This window comes from Microtus pennsylvanicus, chromosome 6 (assembly GCF_037038515.1).
Source record: "Microtus pennsylvanicus isolate mMicPen1 chromosome 6, mMicPen1.hap1, whole genome shotgun sequence".
In the NCBI taxonomy this organism is placed as follows: Eukaryota; Metazoa; Chordata; class Mammalia; order Rodentia; family Cricetidae; genus Microtus; species Microtus pennsylvanicus.
The window spans coordinates 56,571,472-56,592,705 of NC_134584.1; the positions used below are offsets into that span (position 1 = coordinate 56,571,472).

Below are 21,234 nucleotides of genomic sequence, written 5' to 3' on the forward strand. Positions count from 1 at the left end.
AAAATTAAGCATACTATTTTTATGCAAAGGAGAGTCATTTAGATTCTGTTAAATGTAGCACTGTGGCTGGTTTTAGAAAGAGATGGAGATGCTGTAATGTGAACTGTAACTTTAAAATTCTCTTTGGGCACAGCGCACTTCTCATGGTCAAGTGGCTATGAGTACTTTTATTCTTGAGATTGCGTACTGCAGGGCAGTTTCATTAAACATTAGAGCATTTTCAGCTGGGATGCACATGCTTTGAAATAGGAAATGAATGGCGAGCTGCTAAGGCCCACTGTGTACACACAGACTTCTCTCTTCCCCTTACTCTCTGATCTGCCCTGTTGACGCCATTGTCAGGAGAGAGGCTGTTCAGATGGGGCAGCAGGTCGTTTGTAGGCAGTGAAAGCGTGTGAGCTTCACTGTGTGTTTAGTGAGGCTTTAGGGCCCGCCTTCTCGAGTGGATGTGATCATTTTCTTTAGACTCTTAGGAGCATTCTTCATGTCTCCGCATGAGAAGCAATTCTTTCTGGGCACTACTTATGTCACAGTTTTAAAAAAGAACATTTGCTCTCAGTCTAAAAATTACAGTGGACCTGTGTTGGTGGCATAGTGGTGAGCATAGCTGCCTTCCAAAAAATTATAGTGAATATTACTTTAAATTTTTTTTTTTTTTTGAGGCAGGCTCTCTTTATGTAGCCATGGCTGTCCAGGAATTCACTACATAGACCACATTGGCCCGGAACTCAGAGATCTACCTGTGTCTGCCTCCCAAGTGCTGGGATTAAAGGTGTACATCAACCCACCCAGCTGGCTATTATTTTTAGACTCTTAGTTTCTTGTTGAGATTTGGCCTTGCTGCCTATAGTATTATATATGTTTGATACATAAGGTATAATTCTATATATATACATGTTAACCAGTTTCTATGCCTTATTTAATTAGTATATTTCTCTGTGTCATATATGCATTTTTTGTATATGAATTTTAAAAATGGCATAATATTTTAGGCATAATTTATTTAACTTTAACAGATTTTTTTATGGTAGAGGTAGTTGGAAAATTCTATGATAAATTTAGTAAATAGAGGCTGGGTAGGAAAAATTTTTAGTTTAACTTTAATTGTTAAGTACTAACGATGGCTTCAAAATCAATTTGTTTGGTTTTAAAAATGCATAACTTGCAGAGTCTCTCAGCAGTAATGCAGTTAGTTACAGCTTTTCTCAGTCTTATTTATTTTGCCAGTCTTTTTAAAAAAGGGACTCAAGATTCTACTTAGGGTTCTGTTTCAAAGAAGCACTGCTTGAAATGAAGTATGAGCAGTGAGGAATTTGCCCACATTAAGTAGAGACTGCTTTAGTGGGTACTTCCGGGAGTATTGGCCTGGTGTGGATCTGAGGGCTGATAGAAAGGTTGATACTCCGTCATAGTGAGAGCTAGCACTTGTGAGAGACTGACTTGTTGTTAGGCAGTGAAGAGCCCTACTGCATCCTCCACCAAGTACTACATTGTTTAGTTAGTCTTAGAGAAGCTAAAGCTTTGCCCAGCGTTGTCCAACATTATATAGCAAAGTCACTATGTACCAAACTATCTGGGTAAGCTGGTCTCTCGAGGCCAGGGTTAGACTCATGGTATGCCAGCTACAGAAAGCCAAGATGAAGAAGTGATTTCCATTTTAATGAATACATTGAAGATGGGTTTTCAAAGGTTCCTAAATGGAAGCAGATAATGAACAAAAGCAATTAGAACTTTCACTGTGGAGTAAACCCTGACCTTTTTGAATGTGCTTTTGAATTTACAAAAACTAAAGCATGGACACCAGCCACCAGGCAGCAGAGGAGATGCGCGCGCACCTGTAGCCATCTCTTTGTAATCCGTATTTATCAAGAGTTACATGGCGCCAGCAGTTGCAAATTCAGACCAGCAGACATAGATTTGTGCCTCATAAAGCAAATAAAGCTTTCACGTAAAAAAAAACTGTAACTTAACCTTGCAAATCATGTGAACAAGATGGCTTAAAGGTCTGTCCAGCGTTTGGTCTGTATTCACCATCCACCAGCATAGACACGTTGAAATTAACACACAGATGGCGGGGTCCATAGCCTTTGTCTTCTTTCTGTGCCCTGCTCAGGTGCACAGCTTCACCAGCTACCCAAGACATGCTGGCTTTTATTGAGTGCAAGATTCACTGACCATGGTTACTTTAAAAACATCTAGGAGAAAAGTAACATATTACAAAAAGTTAAGTTGGTACTTTCTGTACTTGATTTTAAAACATTAATATAGATCTATACATGCTCCTCATTTTCTGCAAGTGAAATAGAAAATAAACTTTAAAAAACTATTCTTTTGAAGATGGAAATTTAAGTTAGAACATGCTAACATTAGAACATACACACACACACACACACACACACACACACACACACACAACACCAAACTTAAGACAGCCAGAGTCCTTTAGAACTACAAAATAATTTCCCATTTCACAGGAATTTTAGTTCCATTTTTAAGCCTTTATTTTGAAGAAAAGTCTTTATTTTGAGAAAAAAGGATTTTGAGTCATTTCATTAGTAAGCCAGCTTTCCCAAGGGTTAAAACTCCTGGTAGTAATTGAGCAATTGGTACAGTTTTTTTTTTTTTTTGTGATAAAGAAGAATGGGTTTTAAAGTAAAAGCCCTTAGATGCTACAGCAGATTTGCTTTCAGTCTCTGGAGCTGTTTCTCTATAGTTGATTTATCTAATGTTTAGATGAGAATACATCAGGGCACCCAGAAGGAGTAGTTTTATCCTGTTCCATAAATTTTTTATTTTGATTTGTAAAGGGATTTTAAAATTAGTTTTTGATGCATATTGAGTTTGTAGTACATTTAATAATCTTTTAATTTTTTAAATCTAAGTCATAGTTGGTTGACATTTTTATTGATAATATACATTTTATAGTATTTTAATTTTTCTCATAATAAAATTCTACCCATGAATACAGTTTTACAAAATCACTTTAAAAAGTTGGAACTGTAGGGGTCTGGAGAGATGGATTAGGATTAGGAGCCTTGTTGCTCTTGCAGAGTACCCTGGACTGATTCTCAGCACCCACGTGGGGCTCACAGCATCTCTGTCTTCAGTGCAGCACCCTTTTCTGGCCTCCACAGGCCCTGCACGCACATGGTGCATGCATATACTTGCAGGCAGACATCCAAACACATAAAATAAAAATATGTAAACAAAAGCTATAACTGGTAAGCGTGGTTCTTTAGGATTACAGTGGTTCTTGGTGTTACTCAGGTTAGGGAGAGCAGCATGCTGGCAGCATGGGGACCTCCTGCCCCTGGCACGACCATCGTGTGGCCTCTGTGGAGTGGAGGGAATAACCTGAATCAAGCTATTCCCCCGTTAAAAAAAGCAGCTCACTCCTGAAGATGATGTCATCCTCATAGACTTGCTTCTGTTTATTAATTGTAACCCAGTTCTTGTCTGTAGTCCCCCCTTTACGAATAGTGTTCTGAGGACCCCACCTATGGGGTTTTGTTTGTTTGCTTTTGTCTTTAACAAACATTGCTTTTCTTCTTGGGCCCTGGGTCAAGAAATTCTCAGCCTATTTTCTTTTCAGGAAAGCAAGCCTATGGGTTGGGCTTAGACGTGCAGCTGCCTAGGAGGAGGGGATAGCCCTCAGGAATTTTGCCTGAAAATGCACTACTGTGTGCACTGTGCTTTCAAATCCTGTGTAAGAAGCATCCATGTTTGAAGAGCTTGCCATGGGAAGATGGGAAGAATGCATGCCCTTAGGAAGTGTTTTCAGCTGTAACTCTTGTTGTTCTGTCTTCTGATCCCACAGTCCATGCGGTGACTCTGTTCCTAAACATCTTCGGGTGCCTGGCTTGGTTCTGTGTGGATTCTTCACGAGCAGTTGACTTTGGACTGAGTATCCTGTGGTTCTTGCTTTTTACCCCCTGTTCATTTGTCTGTTGGTACAGACCGCTGTACGGAGCTTTCAGGTAAAGTGTGCGTGTTTAATATATGTGCTTAAAACCTGTGAAGTGTGTGGGTGGTGGCTCACTCCTGGAGTCTCAGCACTCAGGATGCTGAAGTAGGAGGACTGCTCTGGGCCAGCTACATAGTTTGTATTAGGCTGAGGCCACCGAGCAAGACCTTGCCACAAACAAACTGCCCAAAAAATAAATAATCTATATCATACCTCAGTGGGAAAGTTGGTATAGTTTCATTACATTTTTTTTTTAAATCTGTGACATGGCTCAGTCAATAAAGGTGCTTGCTGCTAAACGTGGTGACTTGAGTTGGATCCCCAGGTCCTGTGTGGTAATAGGAGGGGACGGACTCCTGTGAGTTTTTGTCTGACCTCCCCATGGACACCATGCCCGGCACACCCCTTTCCCCAGTAAAATAAATATGGAATATAATACAAAATTAAAATGTTTATTATAATATACCTTCTGAAAAGTTTAATATAGCTTGCCTATATATTTGTTGGATCATAAAATTCATAAGCATTATTTTTCTTGAAAATCAAACATAAAAGTTGATAGAAGAAAATAAACATTCTTAAATTTTAACATGTAACATTTTATGCCATGCTTCATACCTGACCTTAGGAACCTTGGGTGTTTGCTCCTCTCTCCCGCATGGCTCGGTTGTTATGAATTATAGCTGGTGGTCACAGCCTTTGTTCTAAGATAAATCTAGGTAAGGTGAGCACATATGAAACACTCAGCGGTGTGGTAATCCTTTCTGTGTATATTCATCTTTAGTTTTTCCAAAGATAGTGGCATTTAAAAGCCTATTTAGGCTATAAAATGAAGAATACTATTTTATGTAGTATTAATCACTATTTACATATAATAGGTAATGTGCTTTCTAGATGAATGTTCTGTGAGGTGTTAACTGGTATTGGGGAAAATGTTCGTTAGCTTAATTTTCCAATAGCTAGTTAATGAAGTTAGGCAAACTCCTTCATTGTAGAGTCTGAGTGCCTAGTACGCCTTGTGATGTGACCATGAAGCCATTCTTTTCTGTGGGGCCCCTTGTGACACTGGACCAGGGCAGATGGTACATACCTTCACCCCAGCTGCTTGGGGGGATGGAGTCAGTAGCAGCATCTCTGAACCCAGAGTTCCGATTACCCTGTGCAATATATTTTCTCTCATTTCCTCCAAATGGGTTATCTTCAACCATCTGTCTTGCTTCTTTCTTCCTGTTGCCTTAGTAACTGGCTGCAGTTTCTGGGATAGTGAAGGTGAAGGTGGGGTGGTGGCATGTCTTGTCTCAGGTATCGGGGAAGGACTCAGCATCAGCTATGAAGTACGCTGCAGACTTCTTTTGTAGATACCCATTGTTGGTTTGAGGACTCTGCTCTATTTTTATCAGGAATGGCTTTCTATATGCGTTTCTGTGTCTGTTGACATGGTCATGTGATTATCTCCCCTTTATTCTCAACTGGCCATAACTGCCTTTAGAGTGAAACCAACTTTCCATTCTCCCTCTTCCCCCTTTGGCCACATTAGTCTCTTTAGGGGATGCAGCAGGAGCTTGTGTTCATGAAGCGTCTTACTTGAAATGCACTGCCCAGGTGTAGTCTTAGGTCCTTAGGTTCTGAGAAAGTTAATTCTATCAATCTTTGATTATTTTTTCTGCTTTGTTTATAATCTTTTAAATAAAACATAATAAGAGAAAAATCATTTTTTCCTCTCTTTTTCTATCCTTTTTTTCTTCTATAAAGTAGAAAACTTCCTGCACTTATTTTCAAACCATTGGGATGACATCAGTTTTAAATAACAGTACAGGATACCAGAGGACAGTGGAGCAGTGCATTCATGTCCTGCATCCCGGCTCCAAAGTTCAAATAGAAGTTGGTGTGGTAGTTTTCCTGTAACTGCCCCAAAGCTCATCGGGAGTGGCACTAGTGGGAGGTGTGGCCGTGTTGAAGGAAGCGTGTCCCTGTGGGGCGGGCTTTGGGGTCTCTTTTGCTTAGGCTTTGCTCAGTGTCATAGTCTACTTCTGATCAAGATGCAGCTGGCACCTGTCGCCTGCACGCCACCATGCTCCCCACCATGATGTAATGGATGGAACCTCTGAACCTGTGAACATCCCAATCAAATGTTTACCCTATAGGAGTTGCTGTGGTCGTGGTGTCTCTTCACAGCGGTAGAAACCCTAAGACAGCTGGTTAGGTTTTAAGAGAAAGTTCCTTGGGGATAAAGTTGGCAGACTTAATTTGAATAGGTTAAAAAGATTTTATATTCTTTAAGGAGAGAATTAGTGGTCAAGTATTGATAAATATGTATAAAAACTATCAATAAAAGGTAATTTCTAACTGCAGGGAAAGAGAAATGGAATAATGGAACACAGGAAATAGCTGCGAATTGTGTATCCTGTTCAGGAACCTCCAGGAACCCCATTAACAGCAGCACATCACTGTGCCTCGGCTGGGAATAATAGGTCCTATTCAGGAACTCACAGGCCTAATAAGTGAGCTGTACTACTGTTAGCTCCAAGGTTATGTGGACTAGACTGTTGGGGTGGAGGCAGGAACCGGGAAGACTTGAAAGCTGGGTCTCCATTTACTGGGATGGTAGCCCTCGTCACAGATCCAGCAATGTTAGGAAGCAGCTGGGTAAGCTAGGCAGGGTGTGGTCGCCAAAGGGACCCCAGCGAAGTTTGGTGGTGTCTGGGACTGCAGCTGTACGGAGCTGTGACGAGGCCAGGAGACGACTGTTTTGCAGAGTTCTCATGCACCATTATACGACTTTCAACTAGTACATAACTTTACAGAGACTCTAACTAGTTTAAAGTACAGACTGAAAAGCACATCGATGGTCAAGCAGGACCTGTAGTATGGACGCCGTGTAGCAGGACTGCCTCGTTGTTCTGTTTGCTGCTCAGTACCACACCTCTCCCTTCCGCCTCCCTCCTTCCCTCCACTCCTCTACCTCGCACTTTTCATTGGCTTCTTACACACACCTCTTCCTTCCTTACATAACTTTTTTTAAACGATATATTTTTTACTTTATGTGCATTGGTGTTTTGACAGTATTGTGTCTGTGTGAGGTGTCAGATCACTTGGAGCTGAATTACAGACAGTTGTTAGCTGCCCTGTAGGTGCTGTGAATTGAGCCCGGGTTCTCTGGAACAGCAGCCAGTGCTCTCAACTGCTAAACCATCTTTCCAGCCCCTTCTACACAACTCTTAAATCACAAGAAATCTTTGAATTTCTAAGCCAAATTTCTGCCCTTATTTTTTTTCCTGCTTCTGAGTTTGAAGATCCTTTTTTGCTTGTTTGTTTGTTGGGCTTTTGAGAACAGATTTTTTTTTCCCCCCTGTTAACAGCTCTGGCTGTCCTGGAATCTTTGTAGACTAGGCTATCCTTGAACTCAGGAGATCTGTCTGCCACTGCCTCCTATGTGCTGGGATTAAAAGCATGAGCCATCACCGCCAGTTTACAGATCCTTTTTTAAAGCACTCATTGCTCCTGGCTGCCACCGTGGTATTCGCTTAATCTCTGCCTTGTCTCTGGCTTAGACTGCTTCTTAGTTTCCTATTCATTTGTTTTCTATATTCCATTTCCTGTAAAACTTCTTTACAGGACAGGACCCAATATGATCTTCTAAGGTTTGAGAGCTATCTATCACAGGAAAATGTCCCAGTACTGTGCTGTGGCTAATGCATTTCCCCATGGAGGATGGACTGGAAGACTGCTGGTGTATCCCCACCCTCTGCTCCAGCTGCTCTAACCTATAAGCTATCTTGTTACTGACATGCCCTAATGTTTGTTCTGCCAAGAAGTCCTAACACAGTCCTCTTTTTTTCTGGCCAGCATGCTGCCCACTGGAGCAGCACGATCCATTCTGCCCTCCAGCTGGCTTAGAACTTTGCAATAACACCAAATACATTATTTATACAATTATTCAAGAGATAAACAGCACTAGTAAATACTCCAATATAAGTTTGGGGGGTCTCTGAAGTACTTGGACCCCTGGACAATAGCAACATGGTAATAAGGTAGAAACACACAGAAGCTCTGAGCTTCTAATCTGAAGGGATGTGTTGACAACGCTGGTCTAAATGACTTTAAGAAGATTGGAGAGCCTTAAGAATATCAGGGACTAGTGCCTTGTACTCTGTGTGTGCTCACACATGTGAGAGAGGACATATTTATTTCTGTTGGGAGGTCAGGTAGAAACCCACAGGGTCGACCTACTAGGCCCTCACTTCATCTGTAGAACAACTAATAAGGAAACCAGCTATGGGCATGGGAGCAGTAACTGATCTTATGGAAACTGAAACTCAAGTTAGCAATGGAAAAAGTAGAGGCCAAACTGTGTGACTTCTCAGGGAGACTCCCCGGACTGACTGAAGTATGAGCTGCAGCCGCAAGGCAATGCAGGTAGAACTGAAGACGGGAAATGACTGAAGCACGTGGCCCACCCAGATCTTCCCAGCATTCTGAACAAGCTGAGGTTCTGAAGCCAGGGTTGAAAACAGGAATTCTCATTTCTTTGAGTGTTAAGGCCTTGCTCAGCCCCTTGTCTTGAGACTGATCACTGAGAACGCCAGCAGCCATTAAATCAGCCCCTGTGGCAGAAGAGAAAACATGAACCTGAAGCATTCTTTCTGAGGAATGTACAGGAAGAATGTGGGATATGTGTGTATACACACGGGAAGAACTTGCTGCAGGAGGAGGACTCATCAGGGCAGAGGAGAAGCAGGACTGAGGTGGGTGGGCCGAGGATGCAGGGTGCTTCATCTCCAGAGGACAGATACTGTCTTTCCAGAGGCAGGTGGGAGGCTGGTGGATCCTGTGGAGGAGGTGGGGCTGTAGGAGTTGAAGGGATTTACTCCCATCAATGATTTTCCTTTCTGTTGAACATTTGGGGCTGAGTTTTAGCAAATCAGATGATACGGGCCTTGGAGAATGACTGTGAGCAGAACTGTGGTAAACTTAGGGCAATTAGAAACGCTGGCAAGTGAACAGTTTCCTCCAAACGTGCACATTTGCCTTTTTGTGAGAGACTCAACTATGTGGCCCCGGGCTGGCCTTGAATTTGACATCCTCTTGCCTCAGCCTCCTGAGTTTTCAGGTATGTGCCACAGCACCCAACTTAAAGGGTCGGCTTCTGTTAGAAAGTTAGGGGTAGTTCACCACATTTTAATGTAAATTTAATATTAGTGTGACCATCTTAACTAGTATAGTAAAAACGCTTGACAAAATTCAATGTCTCTTTATGTTAGAAATAGTGAATTAGCTTGGAATGGAGGAGAGGCTTCTTCAAGCAGAAAGGAGGTGTAGAGCTGGAAACTGTAGCTCCCAGTGCTACAGTCGTGCTGTGCCGGAGCTGAGAGCTTCCTGTCTGGGCTCAGGATGTGGTAAGACATCCGTTCTCCACACTCCTGTTGAGAATTGTGTGAGGAGTTCTCATGGTAGAGTGAGGTAAGGAAAAGAAATAAAAGGTGTCCAGATCTGAAAAGAAGCTAACCTCTATTTATAGATCCATAATCATCTCTATAGATGGATTAGAAGACTCACCATTACTAGGTGTGAACTTTCTCAGACTGATTCTGCAGGGCTGCAACATAACCCCAATCAAAATCCCAGCAGGCTGTTTTCCAGAGATATGACATGGTTCTTCCAGGGATGGATGGACATATCAAAGCCTTAGAATATTGGAAACAAGTCTACACAGGAACAATAAAGTTGGCCAACTGATACAGACAGCAGATGCATCCTGGTTAGACTCCCGAGGAAGTTGTGTAACCATAGCATGATATTTTTGTGCCGTCCATGCTCCTGTAGCATAAACAAACCAACAGCCTTCAAATTAAAATGAACCCTACCATATGTAAAAAAAAAATTAAAGATATTTTTTTATGATTTATTTATATATTTGAGTGCTCCATCTGTATGTACACTTTATGCCAGAAGAGAGCCTTACATTCCACTATAGATGGCTGTGAGCCACCATGTGGGTGTTGGAACTGAACTCATGACCTCTGGAAAAAGAGCCAGTGGTCTTAACCTCTGAGCCATCTCTCTAGCCCCATAAAAATGAATTTAAGAATATCAAGTTATTTACTTTTATTTATGGGTGTGTGTGTATGTATGTATGTATGTATGTATGTATGTATGTATGTATGTATGTGTGTGTACCATGTGCTTCCACTGCTAGCAGAGGCCAGAGGAGAGCATTGGTTCCCTCGGAACTGGAATCGTGCATGGTTGTGAGCTATCAGGTGAGTGATGGGAACTAAGCCTCTACAAGGGCAGTGACCAGGCATCTGATGTTTGAGAAAGATATGAAGGCAGTGCGGCTCAGACAGGCTGTTTAGGAGCCCCTGCTGGGACACCTGGCTGTCCTATACCTTATACAGAAAGTTAGTTCATAGAGCTTGGGCACAGGTACAGAGCTGCAAGCTAAGGAACTTAATGGAGGAGATAAAGAAGGTCATCATATTTTTGACTTTGGTGAAGTGGTTTGTTTGTTTTAATTCAATACTAAAATAAAATTAAATATACAAACTAGAATTCATAAAAAAAAAAAACAAATGTTTTCCCAGAGGGCACTCTTAAGATGCCCCAAACACACACATCTTCCATATACATATATGCACAGATAGGAACGACACTGTTAGGATGCTTGAAAGCACGTGTGTTCATGTACATACATGTGCAGATTGAGAAGACACGCTTATGATGCTCTGAACACACATGCTTTTATACACAAATATGCACAGATTGGAAAGACAAGCCCCAGACTGTAAGATCTTTGCCAAGCATGTATTGAAGTAAGGACTTATCTATCCAGAATATATATATTAAACTCTCAAAATTCAAGAAGAAGAGGGCAAATCTAGTTAAAACACCAGATGAAGATTTTAACAGTTAAATGAAGTTCTGTGGGTAAAACAAGTCTCTGAATGGCATTCCGGCTCAGAGTGTGAAGTGAGACACCAGTGTTAGCTTTCTTGTTGCTATGACAGAGTGCCAGGCGGTGGCTGAAGTGAAAGGGTGCTTGTGGTTCCAGCAGCTCAGGTTCATGATGGTGGGTGTGAGGGAGTCAGGAAGCAGAGGGGAGCAGAAACAGGAAAGGCAGGCTAAGTCCTTCGCCGTGCCCCAGTGACCTACTTCCTCCAGCCATGCCTCACCCCCACAGTCTGCCATACTCCAACAGTCCACTCAGATTTTTAATTCAGCATTGGCGTAAACTGTTCATTAGGTCAGAGCCCTTATGATCTGATTTCTTTAGAAATGCCTCAGAAGTCTGCTTTAGTAATCTCTCCTGGATGTCCATCAGCCCAGTCCAGTTAACAGTAAGATAACTGGATGTCCATCGGCCCAGTCCAGTTAACAGTAAGATAACTGGATGTCCATCGGCCCAGTCCAGTTAACAGTAAGATAACTGGATGTCCATCGGCCCAGTCCAGTTAACAGTAAGATAACTGGATGTCCATCGGCCCAGTCCAGTTAACAGTAAGATAACTGGATGTCCATCGGCCCAGTCCAGTTAACAGTAAGATAACTGGATGTCCATCGGCCCAGTCCAGTTAACAGTAAGATAACTGGATGTCCATCAGCCCAGTCCAGTTAACAGTAAGATAACTGGCCCAGCCACATGTGTTAATTAGAAAGGCTAGGACTGTAAACATGAGCACGGCAAGTGTCATGCAGAGGACCCGCTGTCAGTAGGAGTGTAAAATAAGCAACTTTATAAACAGTTGAGCATCTCTCAAACACTTACATGTATATACATACACTAGCCGTTCCACTGATAGGTATTTACCTACCTTAAAAAGAAGTCTGTCCTTAGGAAGAGTCCCAGCAGCGTGACTTAGAGTAGCAAACGCCAGAAGCAGCACTCAGCCGTGGAGGAGCTGGAGACCCACATACAGGTGACTGACCAGCTGCTGAAGGAGCAGGACAAGACAGTATGGGCTGTGTCCCATTTGTTACACATTCTCAAAGCAGCAAGCCAGGATGGCAGGAAACTGGGCTGAGGGAGGGAGGAGAGGAGAGGAAGCTTAAGGTAAGTTCTCAGTGTCAAAGGGAGAAGTCAAAAAACACACATACATTTTAAGTAGTTGTGATAATCCTACAAAGTAGTTCATTAAAAAAGGAAAACTGGGTCCTGAAAGAGATGGTTCACTAGCTAAGAGCACTGATCTTCACAGGGCCCAGGTTTGATTGCTACCTCCCAAATGGTGACTCAACCATTTGTAACTTGAATCCCAGGAGATATGGTCCTCTCTCCTGGCTTCCAAGGACACTGCACGCACATGGTGCATAGACATACACACAGCAACCAATGGAAACATTTCTTAAAAATGGAAAACTGAACTTTCTCTCAAGATGAATTCTGTTGCAGCTGGAAGTTGAACAGTGAACTGGGGTTAGTGATGGCTGTCTGCAGACTGGTGCACACGTGCCGCTGCGGGTCTTCACAGGGCAGGGATGGCTGTCTGCAGACTGGTGCACACGTGCCGCTGCGGGTCTTCACAGGGCAGGGATGGCTGTCTGCAGACTGGTGCCGACGGCCGTGCCGCCGTGTGTCTTCACATGCTTGCCCACTTAAGGTTAGGTGTTAGTCTGCTGTGAACAGGAAGGTGGTATGAAGAGTGACGTTCTCCCCTTCTCTTTTAAAGGAGTGACAGTTCCTTCAGGTTCTTTGTCTTCTTCTTCGTGTATATTTGTCAGTTTGCTGTCCATGTGCTCCAGGCCGCAGGATTTCATAACTGGGGAAACTGGTGAGTTATTTACTACTGTGCAGTTGCTAATTTAAAATTTGTGTAATAAATTTGGTGTCCTAGTGAGTTAAACATAGAAAAATCAGATTGGCCAAAGCAAACACAGAAAAACTAAAGTACTTTAAAAAAATCAATTTGAAAACATTCTAAAACATAATTTTAGAAAAGCTATTCTCTTCAAAGATTGTGTTCCCATTTTAAAACATCGTCACATTTGGTATCTGTTTTAAATACAATGTGTGCACAGTGCGCACTGGAAGGAGGTGTGTAGAGGAGACCAAAGAGATCAGAGAGAAGCAACAGGATCAGTTCTGGAGAGAAGCACTCCAAGAATCAGAAGAGCCAGGCAGTGGTGGCGCACGCCTTTAATCCCAGCACTCGGGATGCAGAGGCAGGTGAATCTCTGTGAGTTCGAGGCCAGCCTGGTCTACAAGAGCTAGTTCCAGGACAGGCTCCAAAGCTACAGAGAAACCCTGTCTCGAAAAAAACAAAACAAAAAACAAGAAAAAGAATTTAAAGGAAAAGTGTCCAAGTTAAGTATAAAGCATTGTTTTACACACATCTGTGCACACGGATACTTGTGTTTGGACATGCTTGAGAGTGAGTGTATGTGCAGGCACACACACTGTCCAACAGTGAAATCATTCTCACCATGGTAGATGCTCCCTCAGGAAGTAGAAGACATCTGGGGTTTGGACTAGAAGGTAATACAGACCTATGTAGTTTTCTTTCTCCATGGAGGGAACATCCCGTGTGAGATGGTGGGTAGAAGAGGGTGTGTCTTTAGAATCTTCGCCTCTCCAGTCTTTCCTTGTGTGAGCTGACTTCCTTCCAGCTTCTGCATGCACAGGCACCCAGGGTACTGCTGTTTACCATGTGTCCATTAACTGGAGTTGCAGTGAGCATAGAACTAGGGTATGTGAGCACTTGGATTAGTGCCCTGCCTCTGGTGGCAGTGGCTGCGCTCCTGGCAGATGCTCACAGAGACTGGAACTGGTTGTTAACTTAGTTCTTGAGAAAGCTATTTTTATTATTATTTTAGATAGTGGTTAGTCTGGCATGTAAAAGAGAGGAAATGCTTTAAATATTTTAAAAATGCACCGCTATAATGGTGTATGTATACATAAATACATACATACATGCACACACGCAATTCTTTAGAAGTTGAAATAATTTTACCAGCTTCTTATATAAACATAGGAAGGGATGTAAAGTTGAATGTAGCAGTCTGTGCCTACATACCACAGAGTCCACTAATGGGGACAAATACTGTTTTCAGCTGTACTTTACATAATTTGGGTATTTTTAAGTAAAATGAAGGTAATTGTAGATAGTCCTGTTAAGACTGTAGAGAGTTCCCAGGCCTCCTTCACCCATTGTCCCCAATAGTATAAAATACAGTAAAATATAAAAACAAGGACCTTGACACTGACAGAGCATTTCCGTCACTGAGAGATTCATGTTGCTCTTTGCATGGCCACACTTAGTGCTCTCCTGTCTCCACTCTTTCACCCTGGGCTTCTACTAAGCTATTTGTCACTTCTATTATTCTGCTATTGTAAGATGGTTATATAAACGGAATCATGTGGTCTACAAATACTGGCTTCCCCCTCAGCTACATGTAGCCCTTATTTTAATTCTTTATTTTTAAGATTTTATGTATTTTAAAATTTTATGTGTGTGAATGTTTGTTTGCCTGAGTCTGTATCTCTGCATCATGTGGTGCATGCAATGCCCCTGGAGGCCAGAAGAGGGCATCAGACTCTTGAGATTGGAGTTAACAGAAGTGAGTTCCCATGAAAGTGCTGGGAATTGATCCCAGGCCCTCTGGAAGAAAAACCAGTGCTCTTGATCACTGAGCTGTCCCTCAAACACCATCTTTTTTATTCTTGAGCAATATTCCATGATACGGATATACCACAGTTTGCTCAACCACCTATCAGTTGAAGGATGCCTAATTTGTTTCTGTTTGGAAGCTATTCGAAATAAAACCACCATGAGCATTTGGTGCCAGGCTTTCATGGGCACATAGTTTCATTTCTGTGATTAACACTATATTTATAATTTGTTAATTCATTTAGAAATCATGTACTAAGTTTTTAAAAGAAATTAACAAACTTTCTAGAGTGGATTGCTGTTTTATATTCGCTCTAGCAGTTGTAAGCAATTTGGCCTTCACTTCCCTCTCGGGGCTCAGGAGTGTGGTTTGCGGTGAGTCCAGGTTGGTACTTCTCAGTTGTGTGACCTGGCCCTGAAGGTCTGAGGTCGTCCCTTATCTGTGGAATAAGCAGCATCCTACGGGAGCCCGAGAAAATGATCCCGTGAGAGTTGCCCTGTGTCCCTGTTGTTGTTTTGAGAGGCACATTAACTCATTTCCCTAATGTCATCTTCCTGCTCCATAGCGGTTGGATTTCTTCCCTTACTGGGCTCAACAAGAACATCCCGGTTGGAATCATGATGATAATCATCGCAGCTCTGTTCACAGCCTCCGCAGTCATCTCGCTCGTCATGTTTAAAAAGGTGAGTGTGGCCTGCTCTCTGGACCAGGGGAACCCCGCTCACTTCCGGGCTTCTGCAGGCTTGCTCTCCAGAGATTAGGATTTATGGTTATATATAAACACATTTAAACATTTATCATATTTTAAGATTCACATAAAAAGTGAAAACATCCCTGATCTGAAAATTCAGAACCCAAAATACTCAACAATAAGAAACTTTTTGGCGCAGTGACTTTTTTTTTTTTTTTGAATTTTCTATATTAGGAAAACTCCCTACCTGACCTTACAGTAGAAATTATAGTTACAGAAGGCAAACACATTAAAATATTGTATAAACTACACAGAGGTATATGTATATAGTATGTATTAAAAATGAGCTTCACATTTAGACTTAAGTCCCATCCATCTGAATATGCATGCAGTATTCAGAACTCAGAAACCTCGATGGTGCCCAGCATTGCAGATGAAGCTTCTGGGTGTGCACTTTTAAATGTGGTCAATGGAAGCTTCATCACTAAGAAAAGCCTCAGTTCAGTTGTAAAATGGGGACTTTATGGGCCTCTTTTAAATATGAAGCTTATTAGCTTGATGAATAAATATGAATAAAATTATTGTACCAAGTAGATATTTTGTCCATATTTAAAATTTAAAGGCACTACATTATTTAATCCTTAGATTTCTTTCTTTTTATCTTTTTAAAATTATTATTTAATTGAAATTTTACATATCAATCCCAGTTCCCACACCTTCCCTCTTCCCTGTCCCCCCACCTTCCCGTCTCCCACACCTTCCCTCTTCCCTGTCCCCCCACCTTCCCCCCTCCCACACCTTCCCTCTTCCCTGTCCCCTCACCTTCCCCCTCAACCCCCCACCTACTCCTCAGAGAGGGTAAAAACCTTAGATTTCTTTCACCATTTTCTTTATAGTGCCTGGTAGTTTGAGAACATGTACAGGTAATACTTATTGAAATAACTTTGGGCCAGGCAGTGGCCTTTAATCCCAGCACCAGGGAGGCAGAGGCAGGCAGATCTCTATGAGTTCAAGGCTAGCCTGGTCTACAGAGGTAGTTCCAGGACAGCCAAGGCTACAGAGAGAAGCCCTGTCTTGAACAACAACAAAAAAAAAAAAAAAAAAAAAAAGGAAGGAAAAGAAAAATAACTGCTTTGGTCAGTCTACTGAAGAGTGCTTTTGCACTTGACGCCTGCTTCTTGCCTGCTTGGCTCCCACTCTCCCAGGAGCCTGTTTGGGCTTGGCTCTTCCCCTCCGTCCTAGTTCCTGGTTTTGCTGCTGCTTTTTCTCTTAGAACCACACACAGGGACCACTGAAACTTGGCTCTGTGCAGTCCTAAGTCCTCTAGCCTTTTTATTTCCATCCTGCACCACTGTGGTCTCTGTCACACAAGAGTCTTCCCAGGCCTCTGTGAGCAGGTCCTGCTGGGGCTAAGCGCTCCCTGTTTCTCTGTCAGGCCAGTGAAGGTCAGTTGTGAATACTCTCCTGATTTGTTCTTAGGCATTTCATCTCTGTCATCCTTTCCATCTTCAACACATTAACGGCTGACTAGGAAGAGAGAATTTCACAGTTTACAGGGGTACATGATAGCGTATCCATTTTGTATCAATGAAGCTGTTTATAAAGACACTCTTAGAACATACACCTGGGCCTGAGACAGGGAAGGAGCTTTAGGCAGTTTCCATGGCTTCAGAAGGTGTCTTGTCGGCTCTCTGTTTCCATGGCTTCAGAAGGTGTCTTGTCGGCTCTCTGTTTCCATGGCTTCAGAAGGTGTCTTGTCTTTTATTGCACTTTCGGTTACCTTTTCTTTACAACGACATGTTTTTTTGCTGTTGCTTGTTTTTTCTGTCTTTACTTTCACTCCTAACCTCTGACGGTCTGGACAGTTTGTATAGTCCACCTGCTTCTCCTGACTTCCGCATGAATCTAATGACAGCAGCAGCAGCAGCCGCGGGGCCACAACCTGCCATTTGGAGAATGCTTGTGTGGACCGGGGCTGAGGAGTGGACCGGGTGGGAAGGGCTTGTATTCTCTTCAGATTGTTCTGCCTGTTATTTCCTCTCAGTTTGCTATGCTGTGCTTTGTTGGGGAATGTTATTTTCAGGTGTGCGACTTTTGTTTATGCTGCATTTGTTTAACTCTGAAGCTGTGGTTCTTTGCTTGTCTAAAACACCTGATCCTAATAGAGATGAACGGCCAATAGCGAGGCAGGAGCAAGGATAGGCGGGGCTAGCAGGCAGAGAGGATAAATAGAAGGAGCCCCTAGACTGAGGAGACCAAGGAGCAAGCAATGATAGAGCAAGGAGAAGAGGACATCAGGGTCAGCCACCCATCAGTCACAGCGAAAGAAGGAAGGTAAGATATACAAAAGTAAGAAAGATAAAAGCCCAGAGGTAAAGGGTAGATGGGCTAATTTAAGATAAGGAAAGCTGGCTAGAAACAAGCTAAGGATGGGCATCCATAACTAAGAACAAGCCACTGTGTGGGATTTATTTGGGAGCTGGGTGGAGGGCCAAAAGAGAAACGTCACACAGTAACGTGTGTTCACCTTTCTGCCACTTGAGGCCTAGCAGTGCTTTTCAAGCCTTTGCTCAGACCCTCCTGCTCAATCTTTCTTGTTACTTCCATGTGTCTGGGGGCAGTTCTTTGTTTTCTGTGGAGCTTAGGGCTTTTACTGTTCTCTGTAGGATCTCATGGACTTAGGGTATATGCCAGTACTAGGCTCTGTGGTTCACATGATGTCCAATTTGGGAAGCCTCACCAAATAAGAGGGCCAGGGACCTGGCTTTGCACATGCAACTCATCTGGAAATGAATGCCCTGCCTTACCGCTATGCCCCAAACAGGTTCTCTAACCTCCTGGTTCAGCGTCTTTGCTCGCACCAGGAACCTGTGTGCTTTATCTGTATCCTCCCCCCGAACAGTAACAGGTGTAATTAGTGTGTGGTGGGCATGCAGATACTTTTTGGATGAAAGAAGAAATGGGAATAATGACTTTCACATTTTTGGTATGAGGATAAAATGAGTGTAAGCTGCAAGAATCCTTCACAATTAATATAGTTTTTATTTTTTAATCTTGACTCTTTAATATTGAGAGTGATTTAGGGTTTACTTTTTTTGGTTGTTTGTTTTTTTATTTTGTTTAGTCCATCAGAGAAACATAGCAGAATGAGAAGACTAATGGCAAGTAATTGGCATGTTTAGTCGTGAGGGTTGCTGAAGTGAGTCCACATGTGTAGGACAAACTCTTAGAAGGGGTTTGAGTTTGCTTTTTCATTGCCACAATAAGCACCATGATCAAAGCAACTCAGGGAACAAGGGGCTTATTTCAGCTTGCACTTCCCGATCACAGTCCACCACTGAGGGAAATTTGGGCAGGGACTTAAGCAGAAACCACAGAGCAGCAGTTCTCAGCCCGTGGGTCGAGACCCCTTTGGGGTCTCATATCAGACATCTTGCATATCAGATATTTGCATTGCAGTTCATAAAGTAGCAAAATTATAATTATGAAGCAGTAATGAAATGATGTTATGGTTGGGGTCACCACAGCATGAGAAACTGTATTAAAGGGTCGCATAATTATTAGAAGGGGGAGAAGCACTGCCACAGAGGAGTGCTGTTTTCTGGGTCATGAGCTAGATTTCTCATAGCCCAGAGCCACCTGCCTAGGGACAGTGCCGCCCACAGTGGGCTGGGCCTACTCCGTATCAATCATCAGTCAACATAGTATCTTACAGATGTGGCTACAGGCCAGTCTGATCTTGGCGATTTTTCCATTGAGGTTTAAACCTCTTCCCAGGTTGTGGGAAGTTGACAGTAAAAATTAACTAGCCCTGAGAGGGGCAGGCTGGAGCTGCAGAAGGGAGCCGTAGCCCCATGTCACAGGCCAGATCTCCTTTCTTAGAGGAAGCTTGACTCTGTCCTTGTTGCCTACTTAAAAAAAAACCTGTGTGTGTGGGTGGGGTAGGGGTTGCATGTGGAGGCCAGTGGCAGGCATCAGGTCCTCTGCAGCTGTCCAGCATGGGTGCTGGGAACCCCACTCTGGTTCTTTGAAAGAGCAGTGAGCACTCAGAACTGCCCTCTTCCCAGCCCTATTCCCTGCCTTTCTGTGGTCTAGTCAGATAAAGACCATCTAGGTCCGGGAGGTGGTGGCGCATGCCTTTAATCTCAGCACTTGGGAGGCAGAGGCAGGCGGATCTCTGTGATTTTGAGGCCAGCCTGGTCTACAGAGCAAGTTCCAGTTCAGGCTCCAAAGCTAAAGAGAAACCCTGTCTTGAAAAACAAAAACAAAACAAAACATAAAACCGGGGCTGGAAAGATGGCTTAGCAGTTAAGAGCACTAAATGCTCTTCCAGAGGTCCTGAGTTCAATTCCCAGCACCCACATGGCGGCTCACAACCACCTGTAATGAGATCTGGCACCCTCTTCTGGCCTGCAGGCATACATGCAGACAGAACACTGTACATAATAAATAAATACATATTAAAAACCATAAAACCATCTAGATCGTTCTGTGCTTATATTAGCTATTAACTAACAGTGCATTCTCTCCAAAATACCTTCATCTGGGCTGAGGATTGGTAGTTATGGCCTAGCCTCATCAACTCCTTTCTCTAGAGAGAATTCCTTTATTGGCTCAGGTATATAAGAACGCCTGTGCCTCTGCTGCATCCACCAAGTGCTGGGACTATAGGTGTGCATGGGCCACTCAGTTTTTAGCCAGGGCTTCACACTCTCTAGGCAAGCACTTACTATTGGGGTAGGTTGTTTAAAACAAGAAATGCATGGTTTACAGTCTTAAGAGAGGCCTCGTGGTAGTCTGTGCAGTTCTTTCTTGTAAAGCCAGCTCTCAAGTGTATACCAGCGCCAAGCACTATGCCATGCATGAGCCCCGTGGTTCACATTGTGGTGTAAGATAAGAAAACAAAGAGAATGTGTACCATAGTCCAGTCATTTCATGACTGTCACAGAAGGAAGTACAGGGAGCTAAGAAATGCATAGCAAAGTTTGGGGAGTCTAGTTTTGTTTTTCTTTTAGTGTTTGGCTTTGAAAATTAAATTCTTGCTGTATAATCTTAAGTTAGCCTCAATCTCTGGGTTTAAGCCATACTTTTGCCTCCCAGCCTCAGGGTAGCTGGGAATACAAACAGGTGCCAATATACCAAGATAAAGCCTTAGCCGAGATCATTACAATTGTCTACATAAGGGAATAAGAAAGAGGGGGAAAGCATAGAGGATAAGCAGAAACCAGTTGTGAGAATACAATGTGGCAAATTCAAGGGTTTACAAAAGGTCTAGCATGGACCAGGGAGCAAGTTGGTGCATAGGGTGAGGCAGAGAGAATGCTAGGGATCCGTGGTGGACAATAGAGATGAGCTTGAATACATCAGTATCCTTAGGGCCTTGATAACTAGATCTTGTTAAAAAGTTTTGATCTTCTCCCCAAAGTGGTGGCTCCCAAAAGAAGAAGGAGCAGAGTAATTGGGTTGATGTGACAAGTGTGGGAGAGTTGTGTAGAGGTAGATCAGGATTTGTGGGCTAGGGTGTAGGACTTCAAAATAAGATAGGAAGCCAATAGAGCTGGTAGCCTGAGTTAACTACCCCCATTATGAGAAGGTTAGGGCTCATTCTGTTTGGGCTTTACTCGGATATGTTTTAGGGGATGGGCCATTTAGGAGGAATAGGTTTGGGGCTGGTGAGATGACTCAGTGGGTAAAGGTGCTTACTGCTGAGCTCAGCCACCTGTGTCTGACCCCAGGACCCATCCAGTGTCCCCCAACATGCACAAAATGAAATAAAAAGCAGGTGTGGAGGTCAAAGTGATCTCATGTTTTATGGGGGAGTTAGAAGTAGTAGTAGACATACGTATGAATAAGCATGGTAGACTTCTAGACAGACAAATAGAAGAAGCAAAGAAATTCAGACTGGGGCATTTTAGCTTCGTGGGGTGAGTGAAGCCCAAGAGAACGCATGAGCACAGAGCCAGAAGAGGGCCGA

At 43.0% G+C, this 21,234-nt stretch overlaps 1 protein-coding gene across 1 annotated transcript in view; it reads left to right on the forward strand.

Annotated features, from left to right (window-relative positions):
• Positions 1 to 21,234, forward strand: part of Scamp1 (secretory carrier membrane protein 1) — a 96,139-nt gene that overhangs the window by 70,553 nt on the left and 4,352 nt on the right. Inside the window, exons 6-8 of the mRNA XM_075976297.1 lie at positions 3,818 to 3,977; positions 12,631 to 12,732; positions 15,135 to 15,252. Of these exons, the coding sequence (XP_075832412.1) occupies positions 3,818 to 3,977; positions 12,631 to 12,732; positions 15,135 to 15,252 (380 nt within the window). The remainder of the gene's footprint in view (positions 1 to 3,817; positions 3,978 to 12,630; positions 12,733 to 15,134; positions 15,253 to 21,234) is intronic.